Source organism: Tachyglossus aculeatus, chromosome 8, assembly GCF_015852505.1.
Source record: "Tachyglossus aculeatus isolate mTacAcu1 chromosome 8, mTacAcu1.pri, whole genome shotgun sequence".
Classification (NCBI taxonomy): Eukaryota; Metazoa; Chordata; class Mammalia; order Monotremata; family Tachyglossidae; genus Tachyglossus; species Tachyglossus aculeatus.
The window spans coordinates 35,203,635-35,221,684 of NC_052073.1; the positions used below are offsets into that span (position 1 = coordinate 35,203,635).

Consider the following 18,050-nt stretch of genomic DNA (forward strand, 5'->3'; position numbering starts at 1 on the left):
TACAGCGCTCTGCACACAGTAAGCGCTCAATAAATACGATTGATGATGATGATGATGGACTGAGCGTTTGGGGGAATCCAGCAAAGAGGCCCAGTCCCCGCTCACAAGGAGGTGACGGCCTAGAGGGGGAGAGGGACGTGAGGGGAAAGGAATAAATGAGGGAGGAGGGGGACGGGGGGCGAGTTCGGGTGACGCGGAAGGGAGCGGGAGAAGAGGAAAAGGGGGATGCAGTCAGGGAAGGCTTCTGGGAGGAGGAGGTGGGCCTTCCCTACGGCTCTGAAGGCCGGGAGAGCGACGGTCTGTGGGATTTGAGGCGGGAGGCCTTGGGCCGGCGGCAAGATAGACGAGACGGAGGCCCAGGGAGAAAGTGGGCGTTAGAAGAGCGGAGCGTGAGGGCCGGACTGTAGTAGACGACCGGCGAGGGGAGGTAGGAGGGGGCCGGGGGATTGAGGCCTACAAAGCCGACGGTGACGGGTTTCCGTCCGCTGCGGAGGTGGATGTCGGCTCCCCGGGGGTCCGCGGCTGCCGACTCTACTGCGTTGGACTCTCCCAAGCGCTTAGCGCAGTGCTCGGAGACCGCGAGCTCAGGGGTGGGGAAGGAGAGACAAATATAGAGAGAGAGATGGAGAGAGGAATAAAGAGTGAGAAAGAGAAATAAAGAGAGGGAAAATGGAGAGAAAAGTCAGAAATGGTGACCAGCCTGCTCACCCGGGCCAGGAAATTTAGGACCGTGGCCCGTCTCTTTTCGATCGATCGATCGATCCATCCATCCATCATATCTGTCGAGAGCTGGGATCCCAAAGCCGGACAGTGAAGAAACGGGATAGAAAGAACATCGATTCTTTTGAGACGCGGTGTCGGAGAGGGCTTTGGCGAAGACCGCGGACGGGCCGGAAGACAAAACAGATGGATTTGGGAGCAAATTTAAGCCAAAGTGGTCTTTGGAAGGCCGAATGATTCCACTTCGATGAGCAGATTTGGGACACTCCATCAGGAAGACGGATTCTACGGAGAAGGCACGAAGGCTAGGAAAATTCCAGGGAAAACGTGGGAGAGGGAGACCGGCAGGTGGATGGAAAGAGGCCCTAACAACGGACACGGAAGAAAGGATGCGGAGCGTGGCAGGGGATGGGACGGTCCGGAGAGAGTCCGTCCGCGGAGTCGCTAGGAATCGGAAACGACTCGAAGGCACTTAATAGGAATAATGGGCAGTGGACGGAGCTCTGTACTGAGCGCTCCAGAAGGTACAGCGCCAAAACAGGACACGTTTCCTCCAAGGGGCCTTCCCAGGCTAAAAGTGAGGGGGTCCCGGGGGTCACAGGGGTCACCGGGTCAGGGGTCCCTTTTCCTCTGCTCCCCCTCCTTTCCCCGTCACCCCGACTCTCTCCCTTTCCTCTACCTCCCTCCCCCGCCATAGCGCTTGGGTATCTACGTGCAGATCTAGAATTCCCTTTAATAGCAACGGGCCCGGTCCCTTCCATAGCAACGGGACCGGTCCCTCCCATAGCAACGGTCCCGACAGTCTTTTAGACTGTGAGCCCACTGTTGGGTAGGGACTGTCTCTACATGTTGCCAATTTGTACTTCCCAAGCGCTTAGTCCAGTGCTCTGCACGTAGTAAGCGCTCAATAAATACGATTGATGATCATGATGGCCCCGCCCATAGCAACGGTACCGCCCCCCCAGCCCATAGCAACGGTCCGGGCCTCGCCCATAGCAACGGCCCAACCACAGCCCATAGCAACGGTCTTGGCCCCGCCCATAGCAACGGTACCGCCCCCAGCCCGTAGCAACGGCCCGGGCTTCGCCCATAGCAACGGTCAGGGCCCCGCCCATAGCAACGGTCCCGCCCCCCGGCCGTAGCAACGGCCTGGGCCTCGCCCATAGCAACGATCCCGGCCCTGCCCATAGCAACGGGCTCGGCCCCGCCCATAGCAACGGTCATGATCCCGCCCGTAGCAACGGTCCCGGCCCTGCCCATAGCAACGGGCATGACCCCGCCCATAGCAACGGTCCAGGCCCCGCCCATAGCAACGGTCATGATCCCGCCCGTAGCAACGACCCCGGCCCTGCCCATAGCAACGGGCATGACCCCGCCCATAGCAACGGCCCGGTCCAGCCCATAGCAACGGTCCAGGACCGCCCATAGCAACGGGCATGACCCCGCCCATAGCCACGGTCCAGACCCCGCCCATAGCAACGGTCATGATCCCGCCCGTAGCAACGATCCCGGCCCTGCCCATAGCAACGGGCATGACCCCGCCCATAGCAACGGCCCGGTCCAGCCCATAGCAACGGTCCAGGCCCCGCCCATAGCAACGGGCATGGCCCCGCCCATAGCAACGGCCCGGTCCAGCCCATAGCAACGGTCCAGGCCCCGCCCATAGCAACGGTCAGGATCCCGCCCATAGCAACGGGCATGATCCCGCCCGTAGCAACGATCTCGGCCCCGCCCATAGCAACGGGCATGACCCCGCCCATAGCAACGGCCCGGTCCATCCCATAGCAACGGTCCAGGCCCCGCCCATAGCAACGGTCAGGATCCCGCCCGTAGCAACGATCCCGGCCCTGCCCATAGCAACGGGCATGACCCCGCCCATAGCAACGGCCCGGTCCAGCCCATAGCAACGGTCCAGGCCCCGCCCATAGCAACGGTCATGATCCCGCCCGTAGCAACGATCCCGGCCCTGCCCATAGCAACGGGCATGACCCCGCCCATAGCAACGGCCCGGTCCAGCCCATAGCAACGGTCCAGGCCCCGCCCATAGCAACGGTCAGGATCCCGCCCATAGCAACGATCCCGGCCCTGCCCATAGCAACGGTCCAGGCCCCGCCCATAGCAACGGTCATGATCCCGCCCGTAGCAACGATCCCGGCCCTGCCCATAGCAACGGGCTCGGCCCCGCCCATAGCAACGGCCCGGTCCAGCCCATAGCAACGGTCCAGGCCCCGCCCATAGCAACGGCCCGGTCCCCGGCCCCCTCACCTGGCCGTAGTTCCATCCCTGGGGGCGGATGCGCTCCTTGACGCCGCGGAAGATGACGCCGTGCTCGTTGAGCACGTACTCCTCCCGCTCCTCCTCCGAGCTCAGGTGCACCGCATCCTCTGCGGGGGGCGGGGAGGGGGAAGGGGGGCCCGGGGGTCAGGGGGTCGCAGGGGATGTCAAAGGGTCCTAAGGGTCAGTGGGCCCGCTGTTGGGTAGGGACCGTCTCTCTATGTTGCCAACTTGGACTTCCCAAGCGCTTAGTACAGTGCTCTGCACACAGTAAGCGCTCAAGAAATAGCCCATTGATGATTATTCTCGCTAATAAACACAAAGGCCCACTGTTTCTAGACTGTGAGCCCGCTGTCGGGTAGGAACTGTCTCTATATGTTGCCAACTTGGACTTCCCAAGCGCTTAGTACAGTGCCCGCTGTCGGGTAGGGACCGTCTCTAGATGTTGCCGACTTAGACTTCCCAAGCGCTTAGTACAGTGCTCTGCACAACAGTAAGCGCTCCAGAAATAGTCCATTGATGACTATTCTCGTTAATAAACACAAAGGCCCACTGTTTCTAGACTGAGAGCTCGCTGTCAGGTAGGGACTGTCTCTATATGTTACCAACTTGGACTTCCCAAGCGCTTAGTACAGTGCTCTGCACACAGTAAGCGCTCAAGAAATAGCCCATTGCTGATTATTCTCGTTAATAAACACAAAGGCCCACTGTTTTTAGACTGTGAGCTCGCTGTCGGGTAGGAACCGTCTCTCTATGTTGCCAACTTGTACGTCCCAAGCGCTTAGTACAGTGCCCTGCACACAGTAAGCACTCAATAAATACGACTGAACGAACGAAAGGCCTGCTTGTTTTCCCGGGAGTTTGGCGGGCGAAGGAACCGGCAGAGCGGGGACTGGGCGTCCGGGGAAGTCCCGGCGTGGGGAAACTGAGGCCGCAGACCTTACCCGGAGCCCAGGGGTTGAAGAGCAGCACAAACTGCCCCAGCTTCTGGACGCTGCGCGGGCCACGCGAGGACACGCGGACGCTCAGCTTGTAGCGGCCTACGGGCGCGTCGGCCGGGCTGCAGATGGAGACCCCCACCGCGTTGGGAGGCCCGGCCTCCTCTTTGGCCTCCACCGCGGCCTTCCAGCGGGCCTCGGCCTCCTCTTCCTCCTCCTCCTCCTCCTCCTCCTCCGACGTGGAGAACAAGGCCTTGGTCCGGAGCTCCTCCGACGCCCGGGACCCTGCCGGGGACGGGAGGTGACCGTTCACCCGCCGGGCGGTCGATAATAATATTACTAATAATGAAGATGGCATCTGTGAAGCGCTTACTACGTGCCCAGCGCCGTACTAAGCGCCGGGGGAGAGACAAGGTGATCAGGTTGTCCCCCGTGGGGCTCACGGTCTTCATCCCCGTTTGACAGAGGAGGAACTGAGAGAAGTGAAGCGACTGGCCCAAAGTCACCCAGCAGATAATAATAATAATAATAATAATAATGATGATGGTATTTGTTAAGCGCTTACTATGTGCCAAGCACTGTTCTAAGCGCTGGCGGGGGGGATACGAGGTGATCAGGTTGCCCCCCGTGGGGCTCACGGTCTTCATCCCCATTTCGCAGAGGAGGAACTGAGAGAAGTGAAGCGACTGGCCCAAAGTCACCCAGCAGATAATAATAATAATAACAATAATAATAATAATAATAATAATGGTATTTGTACATATTTATTACTCTATTTATTTATTTATTTATTTTACTTGTACATATCTATCCTATTTATTTTATTTTGTTAGTATGTTTGGTTTTGTTCTCTGTCTCCCCCTTTTAGACTGTGAGCCCGCTGTTGGGTAGGGACTGTCTCTATATGTTGCCAATTTGTACTTCCCAAGCGCTTAGTACAGTGCTCTGCACATAGTAAGCGCTCAATAAATATGACTGATTGATTGATTGATTGATTGTTAAGCGCTTACTATGTGCCAAGCACTGTTCTAAGCGCTGGGGGGGATACAAGGTGATCAGGTTGTCCCCCGTGGGGCTCACGGTCTTCATCCCCATTTCGCAGAGGAGGAACTGAGAGAAGTGAAGCGACTGGCCCAAAGTCACCCAGCAGATAATAATAATAATAATAATAATGGTGGTATTTGTTAAGCGCTTACTATGTGCCAAGCACTGTTCTAAACGCTGGGGGGGATACAAGGTGATCAGGTTGTCCCCCGTGGGGCTCACGGTCTTCATCCCCATTTCGCAGAGGAGGAACTGAGAGAAGTGAAGCGACTGGCCCAAAGTCACCCAGCAGATAATAATAATAATGATAATAACAATAATAATAATAATAATAATGGTATTTGTTAAGCACTTACTATGTGCCAAGCACTGTTCTAAGCTCTGGGGGGGCTACAAAGTCATCAGGTTGTCCCACGTGGGGCTCATGGTCTTCATCCCCATTTGACAGAGGAGGAACTGAGAGAAACGAAGGGACTGGCCCAAAGTCACCCAGCAGATAATAATAATAATAATAATAATAATAATAATAATAATAATAATAATAATGGTATTTGTTAAGCGCTTACTATGTGCCAAGCACTGTTCTAAGCGCTGGGGGGGCTACAAAGTCATCAGGTTGTCCCACGTGGGGCTCATGGTCTTCATCCCCATTTGACAGAGGAGGAACTGAGAGAAACGAAGGGACTGGCCCAAAGTCACCCAGCAGATAATAATAATAATAATAATAATAATAATAATGGTATTTGTTAAGCGCTTACTATGTGCCAAGCACTGTTCTAAGCGCTGGGGGGGATACAAGGTGATCAGGTTGTCCCCCGTGGGGTTCACAGTCTTCCTCCCCATTTCGCAGAGGAGGAACTGAGAGAAGTGAAGCGACTGGCCCGAAGTCACCCAGCAGATAATAATAATAATAATAATAATAATAATAATAATGGTATTTGTTAAGCGCTTACTATGTGCCAAGCTCTGTTCTAAGCGCTGGGGGGGATAGAAAGTCATCAGGTTGTCCCCTGTGGGGCTCATGGTCTTCGTCCCCATTTCACAGAGGAGGAACTGAGAGAAGTGAAGCGACTGGCCCAAAGTCACCCAGCAGATAATAATAACAATAATAATAATACTAATAATAATAATGGTATTTGTTAAGCGCTTACTATGTGCCAAGCACTGTTCTAAGCGCTGGGGGGGGGATACAAGGTGATCAGGTTGTCCCCCGTGGGGCTCACGGTCTTCATCCCCATTTCGCAGAGGAGGAACTGAGAGAAGTGAAGCGACTGGCCCAAAGTCACCCAGCAGATAATAATAATAATAATAATAATAATAATAATAATAATGGTATTTGTTAAGCGTTTACTATGTGCCAAGCACTGTTCTAAGCGCTGGGGGGGGATACAAGGTGATCAGGTTGTCCCCCGTGGGGCTCACGGTCTTCGTCCCCATTTTACAGAGGAGGAACTGAGAGAAGTGAAGTGACTGGCCCAAAGTCACCCAGCAGATAATAATAATAATAATAATGATGGTATTTTTTAAGCGCTTACTATGTGCCAAGCACTGTTCTAAGCGCTGGGGGGGATACAAGGTGATCAGGTTGTCCCCCGTGGGGCTCATGGTCTTCATCCCCATTTCGCAGAGGAGGAACTGAGAGAAGTGAAGCGACTGGCCCGAAGTCACCCAGCAGATAATAATAATAATAACAATAATAATAATAATAATGGTATTTGTTAAGCGCTTACTATGTGCCAAGCACTGTTCTAAGCGCTGGGAGGGATACAAGGTGATCAGGTTGTCCCCCGTGGGGCTCATGGTCTTCATCCCCATTTCGCAGAGGAGGAACTGAGAGAAGTGAAGCGACTGGCCCAAAGTCACCCAGCAGATAATAATAATAATAATAATAATAATAATAATAATAATGGCATTTGTTAAGCGCTTACTATGTGCCAAGCACTTTTCTAAGCGCTGGGGGGGATACAAGGTCATCAGGTTGTCCCCCGTGGGGCTTACGGTCTTCATCCCCATTTCACAGAGGAGGAACTGAGAGAAGTGAAGCGACTGGCCCGAAGTCACCCAGCAGATAATAATAATAATGATAATAATAATAATAATAATAATAATAATAATAATGGTATTTGTTAAGCGCTTTCTATGTGCCAAGCACTGTTCTAAGCGCTGGGGGGGGATACAAGGTGATCAGGTTGTCCCCTGTGGGGCCCACCGTCTTCATCCCCATTTGACAGATGAGGTCACTGAGGCCCAGAGAAGGGAAGTGACTTGCCCCAAGTCACACAGCTGAGAAGTGGCGGAGGCAGGATTAGAACCCACGACCTCTGACTCCCAAGCTGGGGCTCTACCCACTGAGCTGCACCGCTTCTCTGCTCCGTCCAGCTCTTGACCCCCGTCGAGTTGTCCGTCCGTCCACCGGCCCGCCAATCGATCCATCAGTCCGTCCGTCACGAATCAATAATAATAATAATAATAATGGCATTTATTAAGCGCTTACTATGTGCAAAGCACTGTTCTAAGCGCTGGGGAGGTTACCAGGTGATCAGGTTGTCCCATGAGGGGCTCACAGTCTTAATCCCCATTTTACAGATGAGGTCACTGAGGCCCAGAGAAGTGAAGTAACTTGCCCAAAGTCACCCAGCTGACAATCGGCAGAGTCGGGATTCGAACCCATGCCCTCTGACTCCAAAGCCCGGGCTCTTTCCCACTGAGCCACGCTGCCTCTCTAGATAACGATGGCATTTATTAAGCACTTACTACGTGCCAAGCACTGCTCTAAGCGCTGGGGAGGTGACAAGGTGATCAGGTTGCCCCACATGGGGCTCACGGTGCCAACTTGTACTTCCCAAGCGCTTAATACAGTGCTCTGCACACAGTAAGCGCTCAATAAATATGATTGATTGATTAATCCTCATTTTGCAGATGAGGGAACTGAGGCCCAGAGAAGTGAAGTGACTCGACCAAAGTCACACAGCTGACAAGGGGCAGAGGCGTCCATCAGACGTGCAGACTAAGCGCCTGCCGCGTGCGCGGGGCACTGTACTGAGCGCTCGGGAGAGTCCAATAGAGTGGGCAGACCCACCTTCTCTGCCCTTAAAGGACCGTAGAGTCCTAGACTGAGCGCTTAGGAGAGGACAGGGACCCGATTCGGGCAGGGATTGCCTCTCTTTATTGCTGATTTCTACTTTCCAAGCGCTTACTACACAGGTGAGCGCTCAGTAAATGCGACTGAATTATTATTAAGTATCTGCTGGGTGGCTCTGGGCCAGTCGCTCCACTTCAGTCACAGGCTCGGCCTCCTCCTCAGCCTCCACTTCAGCCTCCGAGAAGCAGCGGGGCTCAGGGGCAAGAGCCCGCCCAGGCTTGGGAGTCGGAGGTCGTGGGTTCGAATCCCCGCTCCGCCCCTTGTCGGCTGGGGGATTTGGGGTGTGTCGCTTCCCTTCTCTGGGCCTCAGTTCCCTCATCTGGAAAATGGGGATGAAGACCGGGAATCCCCCATGGGGCCACCTGATCACCTTGTAGCTTCCCCGGTGCTTAGAACAGTGCTTGGCACATAGTAAGTGCTTCACAGATACTATTATTATTATCGTCATTACCTCAGCCTCCACCTCAGTCACAGCCTCGGCCTCCACCTCAGCCTCCACCTCAGTCACAGCCTTGGCCTCCACCTTGGCCTCAGCATCTGCCTCAGTCTCCACCTCAGTCACAGCCTTGGCCTCCACCTCAGCCTCCACCTTGGCTTCAGCCCTCACCTCAGCCTCCACCTTAGTCACAGCCTTGGCCTGCACTTTGGCCTCAGCCTCCACCTTGGCCTCAGCCTCCACCTCAGTCACAGCCTTGACCTCCACCTCAGCCTCCACCTCCACCTCAGTCACAGCCTCGGCCTCCACCTCAGTCACAGCCTTGACCTCAGCCTCAGCCTCCACCTTGGCCTCAGCCTCCACCTCAGTCACAGCCTCGGCCTCCACCTCAGTCACAGCCTTGACCTCCACCTCAGCCTCCACCTTGGCCTCAGCCTCCACCTCAGTCACAGCCTCGACCTCCACCTCAGCTTCCACCTTGGCCTCGGCCTCCACCTCGACGTAAGGTTCCACCTCAGTCACAGCCTCGACCTCCACCTCAGTCACAGCCTTGGCCTCCACCTTGGCGTAAGCCTCCACCTCAGTCACAGCCTCGACCTCCACCTTGGCCTCAGCCGCCACCTCAGTCACTGGCTTGACCTCCACCTCAGCCTCCACATCGGCTTCAGCCTCCACCTCAGTCACAGTCTCGGCCTGCACCTCAGGCTCCACCTTGGCCTCAGCCTCCACCTCAGTCACAGCCTTGACCTCCACCTCGGCCTCAGCCTCCACCTCAGTCTCCATCTCAGTCCCAGCCTCGGCCTCCACCTCAGCCTCCACCTCGGCCTCAGCCTCCACCTCAGTCACAACCTTGACCTCCACTTCAGCCTCCACCTCGGCGTCAGCCTCCACCTCAGTCACAGCCTCGGCCTCCACCTCAGCCTCCACCTCAGCCTCCACCTCAGTCACAGCCTCGGCCTGCACTTTGGCCTCAGGCTCCACCTCAGTCACAGCCTTGACTTCCACCTGAGCCTAAGCCTCCACCTTGGCCTCAGCCTCCACCTCAGTCTCCATCTCAGTCCCAGCCTCGGCCTCCACCTCAGCCTCCACCTTGGCCTCAGCCTCCACCTCAGTCACAGCCTCGACCTCCACCTCAGCCTCCACCTCAGTCACAGCCTCGACCTCCACCTCAGCCTCCACCTCAGCGTCAGCCTCCACCTCAGTCACAGCCTTGGCCTGCACCTCAGCCTCCACCTTGGCCTCAGCCTCCACCTCAGTCTCCACCTCAGTCACAGCCTCGGCCTGCACTTTGGCCTCAGCCTCCACCTCAGTCACAGCCTCGGCCTGCACCTTGGCCTCAGCCTCCACCTCAGTCCCAGCCTCGACCTCCACCTCAGCCTCCACCTTGGCGTCAGCCTCCACCTCAGTCACAGCCTCGGCCTGCTCCTCAGCCTCCACCTTGGCCTCAGCCTCCACCTCAGTCACAGCCTCGACCTCCACCTCAGCCTCCACCTCAGCGTCAGCCTCCACCTCAGGCACAGCCTCGGCCTGCACCTCAGCCTCCACCTTGGCCTCAGCCTCCACCTCAGTCACAGCCTTGACCCCCACCTCAGCCTCCACCTCAGTCACAGCCTTGGCCTCCACCTGAGCCTCCACCTCGGCATCAGCCTCCACCTCAGTCACAGCTTCGGCCTCCTCCTCAGCCTCCACCTCAGTCACAGCCTCGGCCTGCACTTTGGCCTCAGCCTCCACCTCAGTCACAGCCTCGGCCTGCACCTTGGCCTCAGCCTCCACCTAAGTCACAGCCTCGACCTCCATCTCAGCCTCCACCTCAGTCTCCATCTCAGTCACAGCCTCGGCCTCTACCTCAGCCTCCACCTCAGTCACAGTCTCGGCCTCTACCTCAGCCACCATATCGGCCTCAGCCTCCACCTCAGTCACAGCCTCGACCTCCACCTCAGCCTCCACCTAGGCCTCAGCCTCCACCTCAGTCACAGCCTCGGCCTCCACCTCAGTCACAGCCTTGACTTCCACCTCAGCCTCAGCCTCCACCTCAGTCTCCATCTCAGTCACAGCCTCGGCCTCCACCTCGGCGTCAGCCTCCACCTCAGTCACAGCCTCGGCCTCCACCTCAGCGTCAGCCTCCACCTCAGTCACAGCCTCGACCTCCACCTCAGCCTCCACCTCAGTCACAGCCTTGACCTCCACTTCAGCCTCCACCCAGGCCTCAGCCTCCACCTCAGTCACAGCCTCGACCTCCACCTCGGCCTCAGCCTTCACCTCAGCCTCCACCTTCGTCACAGCCTTGGCCTCCACCTCAGTCACAGCCTCGGCCTGCACCTCGGCCTCAGCCTCCACCTCAGCCACAGCCTCGACCTCCACCTCAGCCTCCACCTAGGCCCCGGCCTCCACCTCAGCCTCCGCCTCGGCCTCCACCTCAGCCTCCATCCCAGCCAGGACCTCCGGGTCCTCCCCGGAGCCTCGGCCTCCCCCCGGGCGGCACCCCCGGCCCCGGGGCCCGGCCCTTACCGGTCTCCACGACGAAGCGGAGGCTGTCGCGGGCGCCCAGGGCCCTGCTGAGGCCCAGCGTGAGGCGGAAGGGTCGGCCTCTCCTCACCACCAGCTCGGGGCCCGGAAACGCGGCGGTGCGGTGGCCGGGCCCGTTGGCCTCCCTCTGCCAGTCCACCTGGGCGACCTTCAGGGCTGCGGGGGCCGCGGGGCGGAGCGTCAATTCCTCCCCCGGCGCCCTCCGCTCTCCCGAGCGCCGACCGGCCTCGGAATCCCGTCTCCTCCGGGAAGCCTTCCCTGATTTACCAGCCCGCCCCATTTATCAGCCTGGGGGGGGTCAGAGGTCGCGGGTTCACCCAATCAATCAGGAAGTGCTCGCTCAATCAATCAACCCTATTTATTGAGCACTTCCTGTGTGCAGAGCACTGTGCTGAGCGCTTGGGAAGTCATCATCATCATCAATTGTATTTATTGAGCGCTTCCTGTGTGCAGAGCACTGTACTGAGCGCTTGGGAAGTCCAAGTTGGCAACATCTAGAGCCCTACCCAACAGTGGGCTCACAGTCTAAAAGGCTCAATAGATACGATTGAACGAATGAATGGAGTCCGAGGTCATGGGTTCAAATCCCGGCTCCGCCAATTAATAATAATAATAATGATGATCATCATCATCGATCATATTTATTGAGCGCTTCCTGTGCGCAGAGCACTGTACTGAGCGCTTGGGAAGTCATCATCATCATCATCTGTACTGAGCGCTTGGGAAGTCATCATCATCATCAATTGTATTTATTGAGCGCTTCCTGTGTGCAGAGCACTGTACTGAGCGCTTGGGAAGTCCAAGTTGGCAACATCTAGAGCCCTACCCAACAGTGGGCTCACAGTCTAAAAGGCTCAATAGATACGATTGAACGAATGAATGGAGTCCGAGGTCATGGGTTCAAATCCCGGCTCCGCCAATTAATAATAATAATAATGATGATCATCATCATCGATCATATTTATTGAGCGCTTCCTGTGCGCAGAGCACTGTACTGAGCGCTTGGGAAGTCATCATCATCATCTGTACTGAGCGCTTGGGAAGTCATCATCATCATCAATCGTATTTATTGAGCGCTTCCTGTGTGCAGAGCACTGTACTGAGCGCTTGGGAAGTCCAAGTTGGCAACATCTAGAGCCCTACCCAACAGTGGGCTCACAGTCTAAAAGGCTCAATAGATACGATTGAACGAATGAATGGAGTCCGAGGTCATGGGTTCAAATCCCGACTCCGCCAATTAATAATAATAATGATGATGATCATCATCCATCGTATTTATTGAGCGCTTCCTGTGTGCAGAGCACTGTACTGAGCGCTTGGGAAGTCATCATCATCATCATCTGTAGTGAGCGCTTGGGAAGTCATCATCATCATCATCAATCGTATTTATTGAGCGCTTCCTGTGTGCAGAGCACTGTACTGAGCGCTTGGGAAGTCCAAGTTGGCAACATCTAGAGCCCTACCCAACAGTGGGCTCACAGTCTAAAAGGCTCAATAGATACGATTGAACGAATGAATGGAGTCCGAGGTCATGGGTTCAAATCCCGACTCCGCCAATTAATAATAATAATGATGATGATCATCATCCATCGTATTTATTGAGCGCTTCCTGTGTGCAGAGCACTGTACTGAGCGCTTGGGAAGTCATCATCATCATCATCTGTAGTGAGCGCTTGGGAAGTCATCATCATCATCATCAATCGTATTTATTGAGCGCTTCCTGTGTGCAGAGCACTGTACTGAGCGCTTGGGAAGTCATCATCATCATCTGTACTGAGCGCTTGGGAAGTCATCATCATCATCATCAATCGTATTTATTGAGCGCTTCCTGTGTGCAGAGCACTGTACTGAGCACTTGGGAAGTCATCATCATCATCAATCGTATTTATTGAGCGCTTCCTGTGTGCAGAGCACTGTACTGAGCACTTGGGAAGTCATCATCATCATCAATCGTATTTATTGAGCGCTTACTGTGTGCAGAGCACTGTACTGAGCACTTGGGAAGCCCAAGTTGGCAACATCTAGAGACGGTCCCTACCCAACAGTGGGCTCACAGTCTAAAAGGCTCCATAAATACGATTGAACGAATGAATGGAGTCCGAGGTCATGGGTTCAAATCCCGACTCCGCCAATTAATAATAATAATGATGATGATCATCATCATCGATCGTATGTATTGAGCGCTTCCTGTGTGCAGAGCACTGTACTAAGCGCTTGGGAAGTCCTCATCATCATCATCATCTGTACTGAGCGCTTGGGAAGTCATCATCATCATCAATCGTATTTATTGAGCGCTTCCTGTGTGCAGAGCACTGTACTGAGCGCTTGGGAAGTCATCATCATCATCTGTACTGAGCGCTTGGGAAGTCATCATCATCATCAATCGTATTTATTGAGCGCTTCCTGTGTGCAGAGCACTGTACTGAGCGCTTGGGAAGTCATCATCATCATCATCTGTACTGAGCGCTTGGGAAGTCATCATCATCATCATCAATCGTATTTATTGAGCGCTTCCTGTGCGCAGAGCACTGTACTGAGCGCTTGGGAAGTCATCATCATCATCATCAATCGTATTTATTGAGCGCTTCCTGTGTGCAGAGCACTGTACTGAGCGCTTGGGAAGTCCTCATCATCATCATCTGTACTGAGCGCTTGGGAAGTCATCATCATCATCATCAATCGTATTTATTGAGCACTTCCTGTGTGCAGAGCACTGTACTGAGCTGAGCTCAGCTGTACTGAGCGCTTGGGAAGTCATCATCATTTTATTTTATTTTATTTTATTTTATTTTATTTTATTTTATTTTGTTAGTATGTTTGGTTTTGTTCTCTGTCTCCCCCTTTTAAGACTGTGAGCCCACTGTTGGGTAGGGACTGTCTCTATATGTTGCCAATTTGTAGTTCCCAAGCGCTTAGTACAGTGCTCTGCACATAGTAAGCGCTCAATAAATACGATTGATGATGATGATCATCATCATCTGTACTGAGCGCTTGGGAAGTCATCATCATCATCATCAATCGTGTGTATTGAGCGCTTACTATGTGCAGAGCACTGTACTGAGCGCTTGGGAAGTCATCATCATCATCATCATCATCTGTACTGAGCACTTGGGAAGTCATCATCATCATCAATCGTATTTATTGAGCGCTTCCTGTGCGCAGAGCACTGTACTGAGCGCTTGGGAAGTCCAAGTTGGCAACATATAGGGACGGTCCCTACCCAACAGTGGGCTCACAGTCTAAAAGGCTCAATAGATACGATTGAACGAATGAATGGAGTCCGAGGTCACGGGTTCAAATTCCGGCTCCGCCAAATAATAATAATAATAATACTGATGATGATCATCATCGATCGTATTTATTGAGCGCTTCCTGTGCACAGAGCACTGTACTGAGCGCTTGGGAGTCCAGGTTGGCAACATATAGAGACAGTCCCTACCCAACAGTGGGCTCACAGTCTAATAGGCTCAATAGATACGATTGAACGAATGAATGGAGTCTGAGGTCACGGGTTCAAATCCCGGCTCCGCCAATTAATAATAATAATAATACTGATGATGATCATCATCGATCGTATTTATTGAGCGCTTCCTGTGTGCAGAGCACTGTACTAAGCGCTTGGGAAGTCCAAGCTGGCAACATCTAGGGACGGTCCCTACCCAACAGAGGGCTCACAGTCTAAACGGGGGAGACAGAGAACAAAACCAAACGTAATAACAAAATAAAATAAATAGAATAGATATGTACAAGTAAAATAGAGTAATAAATATGTACAAACATATATACATATATACAGGTATGTATATATATATAAATGATGATGGCATTTGTTAAGCGCTTACTATGTGCAAGGCACTGTTCTAAGCGCTGGGGAGGTTACAAGGTGATCATTATTATTATTATTATTATTATTATTATTCTTGTAACCTCCCCAGCGCTTAGAACAGTGCTTTGCACGTAGTAAGCGCTTAACAAATACCATTATTATTATTATTATTATTATTATCAGGTTGTCCCACGGGGGGGGGCTCCCAGTCTTCATCCCCATTTTCCAGACGAGGGAACTGAGGCCCAGAGAAATGAATTGGCTTGCCCAATGTCACACAGCTGACACTATGTTGCCAATTTGGACTTCCCAAGCGCTTAGTACAGAGCTCTGCACACAGTAAGCGCTCAATAAATACCATTGAGTGAATTTGGCGGAGGCGAGATTCGAACCCATGACCTCGGACTCCAAAGCCCGGGCTCTTTCCACTGAGCCCCGCTGCTTCTCAGCGGGGTGACTTTGGGCAAGTCGCTTCCGTCCTCCGGGCCTCAGTTTCCTCATCTGTCAAATGGGGGATGAAGATGGTGAACCCCCCGTGAAACAACCTGATGACCTTGTCTCTCCCCGCAGCGCTCAGAACAGTGCTTGGCACGTAGTAGGCGCTTAACAAATACCATCTTTATTATTACTGTTTAGGCAAACCATCAGCCCATCCGGTTCGTCCTCATCACCTCAATGCCGGCGCGTTCACAACCTCAGGTGGGCCATTTATGGAAATCTATATAAATGTATATAAATTTATGTAAATAATAATAATAATAATAATAATAATAATGGTATTTGTTAAGCGCTCACTATGTGCCGAGCACTGCTCTAAGCGCTGGGGGAGATACAAGGTCATTAGGTTGTCCCACGTGGGGCTCACAGTCTTCATCCCCATTTTACAGGTGAGGGAACCGAGGCCCAGAGAATAATAATAATAATAATAATAATAATAATAATAATAATACTGACATTTATTAAGTGCTTACTATGTGCTAAGCATTGTTCTAAGCACTGGCGGAGATACAAGGTGATCAGGCTGTCCCACGGGGGGCTCACAGTCTTCATCCCCATTTGACAGGGGAGGGAACCGGGGCCCAGAGAATAATAATAATAATGATGATAATAATAATAATAATAATAATGACATGTATTAAGCGCTCACTATATGCCGAGCACTGGTCTAAGCACTGGGGTAGATACAAGGTGATCAGGTTGTCCCCCGTGGGGCTCCCAGTCTTCATCCCCATTTTACAGGTGAGGGAACTGAGGCCCAGAGAAGAATAATAATAATAATAATAATAATGATAATGATGACATTTATTAAGCACTTACTATGTGCTGAGCACTGTTCTAAGCACTGGGGGAGATACAAGGTGATCAGGCTGTCCCACGGGGGGCTCACAGTCTTCATCCCCATTTTACAGGGGAGGGAACTGAGGCCCAGAGAATAATAATAATAATAATAATAATTATTATTATTATTATTATTATTATTAGTTTTGGTATTTGTTAAGCGCTTACTATGTGCCACGCACTGTTCTAAGCGCCGGGGAGGTTCCAAGGTGATCATTTTGTCCCATGGGGGGCTCCCAGTCTTCATCCCCATTTTCCAGCTGAGGTCACTGAGGCCCAGAGAAGTGAAGCGACTTGCCCAAAGTCACCCAGCTGACAAGTGGCAGAGCCGGGATTTGAACCCATGACCTCGGACTCCAATCAATCAATCAATCAATCAATCGTATTTATTGAGCGCTGACTGTGTGCAGAGCACTGGACTAAGCGCTTGGGAAGTCCAAGTCGGCAACATAGAGAGACGGTCCCGACCCGACAGCGGGCTCACAGTCTAAAAGGGGGAGACGGAGAACAAAACCAAACATACTAACAAAAGAAAATAAATAGAATAGATAGGTACAAGTAAAATAAATAAATAAATAGAGTAATAAATATGTACAAACATATGTGTACAAACATATATGTACAAACATATATGTACAAATATGTACAAACATATATATATATATATATATATATGTACAAACCTATATCCATATATACAGGTGCAGTGGGGAAGGGAAGGAGGTAAGATGGGGGGATGGAGAGGGGGACGAGGGGGAGAGGAAGGAAGGGGCTCGGTTTTTAGAACAGTGTGTGGCACATAGTAAGCGCTTAACAAATACCAAAATTATTATTATTATTATCATTCTCTGAGCCTCGGTTCCCTCACCTGTAAAATGGGGATGAAGACTGTGAGCCCCCACCGTGGGACAACCTGATCACCTTGGAACCTCCCCAGAGCTTAGAACAGTGCGTGGCACATAGTAAGTGCTTAACAAATACCAAAATTATTATTATCATTATTATTACTATTATTATTATTATCATTATTATCATTCTCTGGGCCTCGGTTCCCTCACCTGTCAAATGAGGATGAAGACTGGGAGCCCCCCGTGGGGCAACCTGATCACCTTGCAACCTCCCCAGCGCTTAGAACAGTGTGTGGCACATAGTAAGCGCTTAACAAATACCAAAATTATTATTATTATTATTATTATTATTATTATTATTATTATTCTCTGGGCCTCGGTTCCCTCACCTGTAAAATGGGGATGAAGACTGAGCCCCCCGTGGGACCACCTGATCACCTTGGAACCTCCCCAGCGCTTAGAACAGTGCGTGGAACATAGTAAGCGCCTAACAAATACCAAAATTATTATTATTATTCTCTGGGCCTCTGTTCCCTCACCTGTCAAATGGGGATGAAGACTGGGAGCCCCCCGGGGGACCACCTCATCACCTTGTCACCTCCCCAGCGCTTAGAACAGTGTTTTATCTTCTAGACTGCGAGCCCACTGTTGGGTAGGGACCGGCTCTCGGTGTTGCCAACGTGGCCTTCCCAAGCGCTTAGTACAGTGCTCTAAAATACGACTGAATGAATGAATGAGTGAATGAATGGATGAATGAGGGGGTGGAATTGGAACCCAGGTCTCCCCCCGGGTTTCTGAGCTTTTGAACGACGGGCATCAGGCCAAAAAGTCCCCCCGCCTCCCCCTCCGCCAGGAGCCCTCTCCCCCTTCCCAGGGCCTCCCGGCTGACTCAGTTTCCCCACCCTGCCAGAAAGGAACACCCTTAATCTGCTCACCAGCCATGGCAGCTCCTCCTGGC

At 52.6% G+C, this 18,050-nt stretch overlaps 1 protein-coding gene across 1 annotated transcript in view; it reads right to left on the reverse strand.

Moving 5' to 3' along the window:
- The window catches only part of TGM6 (transglutaminase 6), a 44,621-nt gene extending 26,571 nt beyond the window's left edge, over positions 1–18,050 (reverse strand). Inside the window, exons 1-4 of the mRNA XM_038750706.1 lie at positions 18,028–18,050; positions 11,063–11,236; positions 3,939–4,217; positions 2,986–3,104 (exon numbers count right to left, since the gene is read on the reverse strand). Of these exons, the coding sequence (XP_038606634.1) occupies positions 2,986–3,104; positions 3,939–4,217; positions 11,063–11,236; positions 18,028–18,034 (579 nt within the window). The 5' untranslated portion in view covers positions 18,035–18,050. The remainder of the gene's footprint in view (positions 1–2,985; positions 3,105–3,938; positions 4,218–11,062; positions 11,237–18,027) is intronic.